Here is a 13,303-nt window from a genome sequence, read left to right on the forward strand (position 1 = left end):
TTCCATTTGGCTACACTAATTAACATCATTACTTTTGAAGTAACACAGGAACAGTGATAAGCACTATTTAATAAGAGGAAATCACATACAGAAGATGACAAATTCACTTTAAAATGGAAGTGCACAATAAATAGCTGTTTTACCAAGATACACAAAACATATTTAAATCTGTACTGAGAAGCAGACAGGAGTCAATGCATAATACTGCTATACAAAATTATAATGAATCCTAAATACAAACTTTTAAAAAACCCTTTCAAGTAAAGGTCTAAGAGCATGCTGTGGCTTAATCATTTTGTGATCTCAGGGCACATTCCAGACCTTCTCAAAGGTCTGAAATAAAATCTGCAAGTTTATCATATAGGAAAGCAATCTCATATCTAGATTATGTAATTATAAAAGTGGGATACTTAAAGGCAAAACAGTTTTGATTCAATTATAGCTTACATTTATGCTAGCACTAGATACAAAAGGACGATACCGATTGTTCTCTTGGCAATTCCATAATCAGAAAGCATTTTCATGTGCCATTTAAAATATAACTGGTTAAGCCAAATAAAATGAAAATTTGAAAGGTTTTTAGTAATTTGGAAATTACCTCAAACTGCATGACACCAGAAAACATTCAGAAGCCTATTATCAAGAATTTATCTTATCCTACTTACTAATTAGAACATGTATTTTGTATTTTTTCCCCAAATCTATATTTTGTCTCCTCCTAAAGCAGCAATAAGATTACGGAAATTTAACATGAATGAAGACATGGCCAAAAGCCATCAAATTACAAGTTCTGCAATTTTTCAGGTCTTTTCTACTACTTCCATGTTTCTTTTAGTAACAAGAAGTATGACATTCAAACAAAAAGGTATATTTAACATGACAGTCATCTTTACTGTACTATTCAGAAGTACAAATTCTTTTCTAAGAAGAAATGTAGCACTAAGTATTACTAAATCATCAATTTGAGCAATGAATCATCAGTGCTCTATGAAAATACACGAGTAACACTAATCAAGATTTGCTTATATCACAAGCCTTACTACTGTATTTTCATGATTTTGTCATGGCCAGTTTCACAATGTGAACTTTAAGAATGATTCATAACACAAAACATATGCAGCTGTCTTCAAACTGATGGTCCAAATGTATGTATTTTGCAGATCTAACCAGAGTAATTTATTTATCCTCCACCCCCAGAAGTGTAAATTACTATCCTCCACAAGTGAGAGGTGACAGGTGACCATGTTCAACACATGTAGTCTACTTCTACAAAGTAACACAGATTAATTTCTTAGTCTTCTTAACCCTAGTTATTTACTTTTTTAATTTAAACTAACTAGCAACAGACAATCAGCTGCAGCCTCTCAGCATCAAGGGCAATATCTAGTATCTCCAAGTAGCAACTTCTTAAAATACTCAAATTAAATGTCAGGAACACATCTGTCTGTGCCTTGAATTATACCATTTCTGTCTGCAGGAAAAAAAATGTCACTTGAAAAACGGAGAATTCTTTGATAGCTCTCAATTTTTATGTTTACATGACAAAAAATTTCAACATTGTCTGTATGTGAAATGGGATCAGTAACTTCTGACAGTTGCTCTCAGGATCCAGCATTCAGAAGGGAAAATAAAAATATTTCTTCTGTTTCTTTTTAGACATGTCTTCAAATACTAAAGGCAGAAAAAAGCTTTTCTTGTCAGCTAAAGACGGTTATATGAAAAATGAAAATATCTCTAACTAAAGGAGAGGTTGCTAAACCAATGTGGATCATGAAAAGTTCAACAGGCATTACAGTGGCATTACAGGAGCAGGAAACCAGACTAAGGACTCATCCAGATCAGGAAAACAGAAGGAACATTGCATACACACAGAATGGGCCTTTCTCTGGTGACTTGACCAAAAATATATTGGACAATTGTGCAGCATCTTCATAGGCAGTGGTGCAAATTTCCCTAATATCAGCAAGTCCTCAGTGAGAATATAGCTGCTGAATATACTGAGTGTCTTTTTATGCTGTTATTTGAATAGAACTCACAGAAACAATATCTGAGAATTTATGTAAAAGACTGATTGAAATGTTAAACTTACAGCTGTGGTAAATTGGGTCTAACAAAGGGATCGTTTTCTGCCCCATTCACAGCTTTATTTTTCCTCTGCTTGGGTTCAGAATTGGCAGATGGTGCCTGAGAATTATTTGTAGTTGGAGGCTTTCTCTTGGCCAGGAGCTTTCTTTGCCTTTCAATGTCTTCCCTTTGTTGATTCACCCATTCTTGCTGCCTGTAAACCCCAAAAAAAGCTTCATTAAAGTTGCATAATTTCGCATTTTTTTAAAGAACTATCTTTTTAACTGATAAAGCATTAAGAAATTTTTAGAAAAGTTACAGTACATGTGGATGTGTTTCCTAGGAAAAAGAATGCCAATGTTCTTCACGAGGTGGAAAAATGTTGCTCAAGTTTTGGCACATTCTACTTTCGAAATATGTGTTTGAGGTTTTTGTTTTGGGATTGTTTTGGTTTTGAAAGTGTTACACATGATTTCTGTACTAGAGAAAGGAAAAAAATATCTGAGCTGGTGGATACCTTCTATTATACCATCAAAAGAAATGTAACAGTGTAAATAGAGTACCTAATTTTTATAGGTCAAATAAAGAATTTGATATGACCATCCCAAATAAATCATCACTTTGGTTGTATGGCAAACAATTACAGCTTTTATGCAAAACACAGATACAGATTGTCTTTAAGACTGTCTTAAAAAAAACCAATACCCTAGGCAATCATATAATGCTAAGACTACACATTGCCCTTAAAAACTAAAATCTTGGTGAATTACATTTAAATATACATATATATCTCCAAAGATGGCATCAGACTCATTACCAAAAAACATCTTTTGAGGCATTGCATAATTATTTTACCACTATCTCTGATGGTCTCCCAGGTCCTTTTCCCTGCCCCCATCTCTGCTGAAATACCTGTTGCAGCAGCTCTTTTCCAGGTGGCTGCTGTCCCCACTCCCTGTCTGAGGCTGCCACCTTTGTCACCCATGGCACTGAGGAGCTGGATGCCTGAAAAAGCCGCTCCACTGACGGATGGGCAGGCAGCACCTGTGTGACCACTGAGAACCTCACAGATCTCATCTGCCCCAATCATCACCAGTGCTACATGGTTAGCTGCATGAAAAAAATCACTGATTCAGTTTTATAGCTCTTACTACCAGCTGAGCTGGATAATTATGTGCTGCTCATTTAGTACATTCATGATTTTCTAAGGATAGTCACAATCAAGTGAAACCAAACTGTCTTTCAACGGCATCCAGCCTTAGTATTCTCTCACTTGATTAAGGGAGTTCTGTACTGTATTCTCAGTCTTTAAAAGGCAAAGCAAAATACAATGTATGAAAAACTGCTCCAATCCTAGAACTTTAGTAATAAAACAGTCCACTAGAGGGAACTAACAATTAGTCAGAATTTTAAGAACATAGCATTTACTAACTTCACAAGATTTTGAAATGCAAAGCCATCTGTCCACTGTTCAGTAAATGAAGCACCATGACGAACTGTTGTAAAATGCCCCAGGCGTAATCTGTCTTGCATGCTCTTCTCTCTGCTTGCCAGCTTTTCCTGTGTGCTCTAAGAAAACAAAACAATATTCATGTTTAGTAATACTAAAGTGTTCAAAAAGTCAGTAAAACACCCAGCTTTTTTCCTCCAACAACTTTCTAAGGGAGGGGTAAAAGAAGAGTAGATGAAAACATCTTGTATTACTTTACTCATTTATTCTAATTTCTGCAGAACTGAAATATCTGCAGTTGTCAGAAGTGGTACTAATGACAATTGGTGCACCAAAAAAAATTAGAGTTTGACTCAGTTCTCCTATAAAGTTTGCTGTTCTTCATAATTAACAAAACATTTTATTTGTAAATACAGCAAAACTGGTAAGAGTATCAGCATCATACAGACATATAATTATGTCTGTACATGTCTATTATACTAAATGAGCCTGATCAGATATCGGCGAGAGTGCACCTACTTTACTTAGCCTGGAAACTCCCTGGACAGAGCACCTATGTTACTACTTGTACCAAACTGACTGAGCTCAGGAATCTCTACGTGGGAGCGCACTCCAGGTAGACTGAACTGTAATCAGATATTCCCTTGCAGAAGCAGATGCCCTTCTCAGAACCAGCCCCTGCTACCACATGCATCCTAGGGATGGGATAAATGACTCGATCTGCCCAGTCTGCTTCAGCGTAAGAAGAGCGAGCCCTGGGAACACCACTGATGGACAGAAACTTCTTTAATTTTTATAAATGCTTGCTTCTTGAGAAATGCCTACAGCTCAAACTCACAGACACACAAATAGTGAGAAGTTGACATAATTAGGATTTCTGTGCAAACAGACTTCTAGACTGAAGAGGAGGCCTGCAAGGCCTTTTATGAAAAATGGCCTATGAGATATTCTCAGTCTGAAGGTGCCCACCTAGCATCACGCTGAACAGATCTGAGGAATTTTTTGCCTGCAGTCCCCCATGCTGGAACTTAAAAAGGACTGCAACAATTTATTTATGGCATGCTAGCGAGGAAACTCTCCCTAATTCTCTGATAGACAAGTGTGTGCCCTTGTATCTGACAGCAGCATCTAGCTGTAGCGTCAGGGGACAGCCTTGCCTGTTTACCTTAAACTTTTTTGTATCCTAGTTTGTAATAATCTGATTTTCTATTCACATTTTGTTAGATTATTTTTTTTTTAAATAAGGCTATTTAAAGAAGAGAGAAACAAGCTATCCTTGCCTTTTACGAAACTGTTGTTAGTTTAAATATAATTGGCATTAAACTTGAAATAAATATTTATTTCATAGTAGTACGAAGGTAAATTATCACCTTCATTTGTTTCCATTAATCTTGAGCGAACATAGCATTTTATCATTTTATAATCAAAAATTGTCTCAGCCACTTAAAACATCTTGCAAAGATATTTTATCTGTCTCGTCTCCATAACTGATTATGTTCATAAATTTTTTCATCCACTGTAACCTTAAAGTTAGTCCAGAAAGTTTTCTACCTATTAACTTCTCATCTTTTATGCTTTTCTACTTCTGAATTACTCATGATGGGAAAACTCCCCTTAAATTAAAAAAGGCACTTTTTTCATGATCTGAAAAGGTCTCAACATTTTATTTAGCCTATTCAGGTTTATAAAAACACTTACTGCCAGATAAGAGACCACGAATACGAAGTTTCAGTCTCAGAGACTAATGCAAAAAAGTTGAAGTGAAAAAGAAGGAGTCATAATGGACTTCTACGGCATGCCAACAGTTTTTATCACAAAGATTATAAAAGCAGTAAACTTACCTTTTCAATTAGGAGCTTCTTACTCATTGAAATACATTTGTTCAACCTTTCTTTATATTTTTCAAGTAGCTTTTGTTGTTCATCTATTTGTCTTCTAAGATCACAGTTAGCCTAATAAATATATACAAAATATGAAAAGATATATCGAAACACTTTGCACTGAGCTGCATTGTACATTACAGTATACAAATAATACATGAAAACATTGTACCAAACACTTTTCCATTCCTCCAGTGTTAAACTAAAAGTTTAATTTTAGCTCCAGATCCTTTATATCTGATCGCTGAAGTCATGTGAAATCCTAACATTTTTAATTTAAAAGGCAAGAAAAAATTCACAGATAAAAGTTTCAGTTGTCTGAATAGGAAGTTGAACAAGTTCCCTATGTTCCAATTATATTTAACTTATCACCTTAACAATAGCATGGCAATATTATTTTGTTTAAAACTAAATGATTTAAAGAAAATAAAGGTTAGGATTGTCTATCCCATACAATTGAACATGTGCTAAAAAATGGTCTTCATGTACAATTTTTATAATGTATTATTGCACAGGTTAATATGTACTTGTCCACATATAAACACTAAACAGACTATTGAGTTGTAAATACAGGGTGTTTTGTTTCATATTTCTAGGTATTACCTTTTCAACACTTCTTTCAAGAGCAAAAGCATCAAGATTTTTTTCTGAAAAACAGGTCTTAGAGCACAGTATAGCATAGGTTTCTTACTAAAAGCAGTTATTTATTGCTCATAATAATTTCTGTCACAATCACCTCCATTCTGAAACTGCCATAAGTTGTCCCACTGATAACTGCTACTCACAGATGGAGCAACAAAAAAACACGTGTTACATGAAATTATATTATGAACTTCAGGAAATAACCAACTGCCTGGAAAACAGCATCAGCTTTCTTTGTACCTTCAGAAAGCATATAAACCTATTTAAACACTAACTAGACATAGCACAGAAGCAGAAAAAAAACACTTATGCATTTTGTTTCATAGACTTCTAGGATTTTCAGAAAAAAAAAATTAGAAAAATGAAAAACTTGTTTCACCTTTTAATATAGGTAACTCCAGGGTAATTTTTTTAAAACAAGGACTATGCGAATATTTAAAATATTTGCCTCAGATTCACTGTCTGTTGTTCTGAATAAGCATCTTTATCCCACGTCTAACACTTACCCTGAGTAAGTCATCTATACGACCTTCTTTCTTTTCCAAGTCTTGATTTTTATTACTTTCTAGTGCAGCTAATTTCAGCATTGTGAGATCAGTCTAAAAAGAACATTTTGAAATATTTATCCTTTCCTTCAACAATCACAGCATTATTTTTCTCATGTTTGTTAAGCAGAGAAATAAACTACTTGAAAACATCCAACAAGACCAGCACATCTTATTTGCATGTGTTTCAAAAGTGACATGGAAAGTTCTTATTCAAAACTGCTTTCCCCCTTCATGAGAACAACTGTGAACAGCTGGGACAAACCACTAACAGTGTTAAAAGATTTCATCACTGATTGAAAAGTTATTGTTCACAAAAAAAGCATACAAGACAGGGCAAGAATGTAAATGTCAGCTAATTACTTTAAATTCTATTTGGTCAACAGGTGAAGTAGCCCTGTTCTGACTAAGCTCTGAAAGAACTGATCATGTCAGAAATGGCAGAGAGAATAACCCAGTTGCTTGCAGCTTTTAAAAGTCATGACAGAACTATATCTTGATCATCTTGATTGTCATCTCATTTTTCTTCTTCAATGTCATATTTTAAATGAAATATGACAACAGCAGCTGTCACTTCAAATGCTGTCTGAAAGAGCAGCCTCTACTTCTAAGATCACACAACAACTAAAATCTAAAGCAAAAGCTTACCAACAACGTGGTCACCTACATGGTCATCAAACTACTCATTAAGTACACTGTTGGAAGCAGAGCACGTACAGAACACAAAGCTAAGCAGAAAGACTTAAATCATGACCTGCAGAAGTTAACAGAAAAATGCTTTGGCACACTGTAAAAAGCAAAGCTTCTGAAAGCCTTTAAGAGTTTAGAAGTTGAAAGACAAAGAAATAAACATGTCCATAATTTCTTTTTTCCTACAGTCTGAAGTGATACAGAATAGCTCTACTCAAAAATAGTTACCTGAGTAATTTTAAAAGATAACTGCTTTGGTTGCGTGATAGGGTGGTCCCCGAAAGCTAATAAAGTAGGAGAAGGACTATTCTGTCGAACCTGGAATGGATGAAAACGAAGGGGTTTAGATACAACTGTAACATTCAATTATGAACATAGCCTTGTTTACAACTATTGGCAGGAAAATCATACAGAATAGAGAAATAAGGTATCTTTACTACAGAAGATACCACTTGGAGCACTGCACTGAGAGCTACCACTATGCTGTTCTACATCAGTTGCAGTTTAAAAAGAATAAAATATATTCTCTGAGAAAACTGAAATTGTCACTTTTGGGAAACTGGCAAAGATTTAAGACAATACAAGACTGACACAGGGTGATGTCAGTCTTACAAAGACTTATTTTTCTGATTTTAAGCTTTCACAACTCAAAAATAATGTGAGTTATTTTTGGAGTGGTTATTTTCCATGGGAGAACCAGAAAGGGGAGTGTGCAGATCAGAACATAATTCCTGTTAACGGAACTTCCCAAAACCCACTAGTTTGTGTGAATGAGACCATTTTCACGCCAAATTCCAGAATCCGTATTACACTCCACTCTGTTAGCAAGAATAAGAGAATGTCTGAAGTTGAAAGTACATGGAAAAAAAGCTGAGGTCTACCAGCAGAAAAACCAAATCCTTTCTGTAACTGGTGGTATCTGTTTCGCCATTTAGAATCACATGTTGGTACGCTTAACACTGAAATATATTCATCAACAACTTGGATGAGGGAATAGAGTGCACTGTCAGCAAGTTTGCTGATGACACTAAGCTGGGAGGAGTGGCTGACACGCCAGAAGGCTGTGCTGCCATCCAGCGGGACCTGGACAGTTGGGCGGGAAACGTAACAAGGGAAAGCGTAGAGTCCTGCATCTGGGTAGGAACAACCCCAGGTTCCAGTATAAGTTGGGGAACGACATATTAGAGAGCAGTGTAGGGGAAAGGGACCTGGGGGTCCTGGTAGACAACAGGATGACCATGAGCCAGCACTGTGCCCTTGAGGCCAGCAAGGCCAATGGCATCCTCAGGTGTATTAGAAGAGGGGTGGTTAGTAGGTCAAGAGAGGTTCTTCTCCCCCTCTACTCTGCCCTGGTGAGACCACACCTGGAATATTGTGCCCAGTTCTGGGCCCCTCAGTTCCAGAAGGACAGGGAATTGCTGGAGAGAGTCCAGCGTAGGGCAACAAAGATGATTAAGGGAGTGGAGCATCTCCCTTATGAGGAAAGACTGAGGGAGCTGGGGCTCTTTAGCTTGGAGGAGACTGAGGGGTGACCTCATTAATGTTTACAAATATATGAAGGGTGAGTGTCACGAGGATGGAGCCAGGCTCTTCTCAGTGACAACCAATGATAGGACAAGGGGCAATGGGTACAAAGTGGAACACAGGAGGTTCCACTTAAATATGAGAAGAAATTTCTTCACAATGAGGGTGACAGAGCACTGGAACAGGCTGCCCAGGGAGGTTGTAGAGTCTCGCTCCCCAGAGACATTCAAAACCCGCCCGGACACATTACTGTGTAACCTCTGGGTGTTTCTGCTCTGGTGGGGGGATTGGACTGGATGAGCTTTCGAGGTCCCTTCCAATCCCTAACATTCTGCGACTCTGTGAAATTGTGCATATGAGGAAGAAAAAATTAATTAGCATGACCAACAAAGAGCATATTAAAAGGATACAGGCAAATCAGGTATCAATTATTTTAAAACAAAATTTATCAAAAACTGAGCTTTTCAAATCCCAAGTTCGGCGTTCAGTATCCTTGTAAGTAACAAAAATCCTCCCCTTTCTTGCGTGAGGCTTGTGAACAGCTGTCATTAGAACATTTCAACATATATTCAACATTTTACATAATTACTTTGCATTTTAAAATGATGTTTTAGAAAAAAGTTTCAGTGTTAACAGAAAATTTTAGATTTAGTATTTAACTTGATCCTTTTTTTTTGCTGTTTAAAGAACAAACTCCTACCCAGGATTCCCTCCTTTGAAAGCTCTTCACTTCTATATAGATTCTTTTCAATTATGTTGCTTTTAGACTATGAGAGTACCTCCAGCAGTTATGAAGTTCACAAACTTACAGAAGAAGGAGCGGAATGTGAATTCTGAGGAGATCGGATTGCAGGAGGCACACCTCGCACTGGACTAGAGCCGTTTCCACCTTGGTACTGTGGAGAAGATACGGACCTCCAATTAGTTACTCTTCTTAGCAAAACACTTTATACATCTACTGAATGATACAGCTCATCTGCACACAGAATTTGTGAATTAGACAGTCTTTCTTTTATTAGTATAACCTTTGGTCATTTAAAGAAAAGTGTGAAAGAAAATGGTTTTTGTATTTTAGCTCAGGCTGCACCAAGACACCACTGCATCTCTTCTTCTAAGGTTTAATACTGATAAATGTACATAAAGAAAAAAGTATCCTCTCAAGATGGCTGTCCATTACAAGCAAAAATATTGTAATACAAAAGAAGGTAAAAGTAAATTTTAAAGCTGAAGTAAATTTTACAAACACACAAAAACCTTACCTCAAAATAGTCACTAATCTTGTGACCACGTCCCCCAATGTTCTTTCCTGAAACAATACATTAATACATTGGAATTGATTAAATAAATTACTTACAGATGTGTCTTATATTTTTATGTATACAGTAATTATAGCAAAGTCTTACCACTTGTTAATTGGCTTTCTTTGATGTGCTAGTATGTGATCTTCCTATATAGATAATTAAGGTATTGGCCACAACAAAGAAATCGGCCTATTCCATTCATTGAGAAATCAGAAACTGAGTCACACTTCAGAAATTAAGTCACACATCAGAAAGTAAGTCACACTTCAATTCCTAAACCAGATGAGTGCATGCCTAGACCTCTTCTAGATAACAGGAAACTCATCTCTCATCCTACAGATCAAACCTTTAGCTCTATGTCCTTGTCTATCTCAAAGTTCACCCACTTCCAAATTATGTAATTAACCAAGCCTATTAACATTATATGCTCCAGGTGGGTTATTGTGCCCAAATGCTCAGCCCAAGGACTTCCCTAAGAGCCAACACCAGTGTGGGCACAGAGGGTGACAAGTGTTTCCATTCCTCCCAGCCTGGTTATGAATCAGCTAACTCACAGAGTTAACTACAGATATAAATAGAGCAGAGTGGGAGAGTAGAATTTCTTTTATCTTAATCGTCAGTGAGACTTCAGAAGCACCAATGCAAATTCATCTTTCTCCAATGTGAGGACCTGTCACATATGTGGCATTTGAGAGGTTGCACCAGGGCCTTACCCACTGGCATAAATGCTTTCTTCTATTTGACCTCAAGGTAACTGATGAATCTTAAGACTGTATTTGTCTCTTGTTCAAGTCAGACTACCTGTTAGGAAACAACTTTAAAATGGACCATTGTTCAAAGCTTTTCTTTATAGAAATAAATTTTTGCAATAAATTAGGAGATCATTACCCATAGGTCAGAAAATGTAATTTTAGACATTTTAGTGAAGTTTTTCAAGTTTTTCTATTGCTTCAGCCCTGAAGAATTCTTCCTAGTCCAGTGCACCTCTGTATTGGCAGAGCTGCATAACTTTGTGCCAAAGAAATACCATGAAGAAACAGAAACATTTGGTAGCCCTTTTTGTGTCAAAGCTTTTAACAGAAATAATTCAGATAAAATAATTAAAAGACCTAGAACAGCACACAGCTACTCCCTCCAGCAGCTACCCAGTTAAGAGTACATATCACTGCTACTGCCATCTAGCCAGTTCTTTACTGATCCTATAATTCTGTTAGTGATTTCTGTCTTCATGCTTAATTCCCATATATCGCTTTATCAAATTAGAATTTGCTTTCATCCAGATAAATGAGATAGACTGCTTTCCTTTTCAGTACAGAAAAATCTAATGTCATGTTACAGAACTCTGCACTGAAGAAATACATCAAATTATTTCAGCACAATCAATTACGAATAGGTTTACACTGACTTTTGTCCCACTTTCAAATTACGTCCATGTTCTAAGTAATACTTTTCTTCAACATTTATGGATTATTTTGTATATTACAAAGTCAAAATCCTAGGTATGTAAAAAACACAAGAGATGGACTTCTTGTTCCTTTTTTTCAATAAAATAGCAGTATTTGCTATGCTTCAACTGTACTGTACCACTTCAATATGCTGCGATTTCCTAGGCCAGCTCCTTCAGAGTACTGCAGCGCAAACTACTTGGTTTCACTGCTGCTGACAGTAAAATAGTAATTACAAGACATTATAATCATGTTGTCTATGTCGAGAAGTTCCTAAAATTTCTATCATCTCTAATTTCAATTCTTACTGGTAGAAAGAAGGATAGGCTACCAGAACAATGGAAATAGGAAATTTCATTCAAGTTCTTTGAACAAAGTAGGTCTCTATGAAGCAACGCTTACAAAGAAATTAATTTTAGTCAAACTACATAACGCTCCTACTAATAGCATGTTGCATCATTAAGACTTCCAGATATGGAGTCCATTGATATGTATCTGAAGTGGCACTTCCTAGCTCAGTTAGAAACAAAAAAAGCTAATACAGATGTTATCAAAACTATTTCCTCTCCCCTCCTGATGAATTCTCGTCTTGAGGTTAAGCTTCCACCATTTCTACCCCAAAAGTCACACTGGAAAGAGGAAGAACAAAAACTGTGGTTTGTAAATATTAAATTGCAAATCAGTCTCAGTCCAATTTCACCGTCCCTCTAGACAACTACACTGTACAATAATCCATAAAAAAGAAAAAATAAAATTAAATTTTAAAATATACCTGAAAAACAAGCAACCAGATATTATAATCTGAAATCTCTTTCTCCCCTTACCTACTGCAAAGAAATATAAACTATAAAAGTATTTTGGATGAGAAGAACTGCTGCAATTCTTAAAAAGTACATAGAGTCGTACCATAGCTACAGGTGACACATGCAGTAGCACACAATTCTTATGGGCAATTACCAGCCCAGCTCAGACTTTACTTGCCCATCCCTTCCAGTAACAAATAAGGGAGGAGGAGGAGATGTAATTAATCATCCAAAACCCAACACCTGTTCCATGCAAGCAAAAGTACAGAATTTTTAAGGCTAAGAGTCAAAACTTTGTGCATTATAATTTGATAAAATACATGCAATAACTATCTAACTCATTTACATGTTCTTTTACCTTGGCTGCTTTCACTCTGAGTGTCTGCTTTTCTTTTTCTTCCTCTGGAAGGTTCTGACTGTTTCTTCTCCGGAGTCTACAAACAACAAAAAGAAAATGATTCAACAGCACCTCTATTTATTTATATTATTATTGCTAAATTATTGCAAAATGTATTTAAATCCTCATTCATAAAACATGATTTCACAATTCAGCGGGGCTGTAATTTCAGATCACAGTTAAATAATATGATCCTTGGTCAATAAGATATACATAAGTTAGAAAAGATATTTAAGGAAGTGAGAAATAACTCTTAAATAATTTCCCAAAGGGAAATTCTACATATTAATTGTTAAGCAATTACGCCTTTTCATCCATTCTGGAGTTTATGTTTCACTTACGGCTACATTTTACCGAGATCTTCAGATTATAGTTGTGGGTGTTTTAAAGCTTAATACTTAGTGAAATAAGCTGATTCTTGACAGTGTTTTCTACACATTGCCACAGTATAAACACAAAGTTCTAGTACTTCAATAGGAAGCCAATAATGTTATGTATTTTCAGAAGTGCAGAAGTCATCTCCAAACTAATATAAGCCGTAGATTTCCAGAATCTTCTTAGG

General features: G+C 36.1%; 1 protein-coding gene across 4 annotated transcripts in view; it reads right to left on the reverse strand.

Moving 5' to 3' along the window:
- The window catches only part of TLK1 (tousled like kinase 1), a 69,842-nt gene that overhangs the window by 22,751 nt on the left and 33,788 nt on the right, over nucleotides 1-13,303 (reverse strand). For 3 of the 4 annotated variants that reach the window (XM_065840817.2, XM_071811063.1, XM_065840816.2), the window contains exons 4-11: nucleotides 12,703-12,778; nucleotides 10,055-10,101; nucleotides 9,605-9,691; nucleotides 7,500-7,589; nucleotides 6,543-6,635; nucleotides 5,356-5,466; nucleotides 3,497-3,633; nucleotides 2,090-2,278 (exon numbers count right to left, since the gene is read on the reverse strand). In XM_065840817.2, the coding sequence (XP_065696889.1) occupies nucleotides 2,090-2,278; nucleotides 3,497-3,633; nucleotides 5,356-5,466; nucleotides 6,543-6,635; nucleotides 7,500-7,589; nucleotides 9,605-9,691; nucleotides 10,055-10,101; nucleotides 12,703-12,778 (830 nt within the window). The remainder of the gene's footprint in view (nucleotides 1-2,089; nucleotides 2,279-3,496; nucleotides 3,634-5,355; nucleotides 5,467-6,542; nucleotides 6,636-7,499; nucleotides 7,590-9,604; nucleotides 9,692-10,054; nucleotides 10,102-12,702; nucleotides 12,779-13,303) is intronic. The other variant, XM_071811062.1, reaches the window with a different exon arrangement.

Source organism: Patagioenas fasciata, chromosome 7 (genome assembly GCF_037038585.1).
Source record: "Patagioenas fasciata isolate bPatFas1 chromosome 7, bPatFas1.hap1, whole genome shotgun sequence".
In the NCBI taxonomy this organism is placed as follows: domain Eukaryota; kingdom Metazoa; phylum Chordata; class Aves; order Columbiformes; family Columbidae; genus Patagioenas; species Patagioenas fasciata.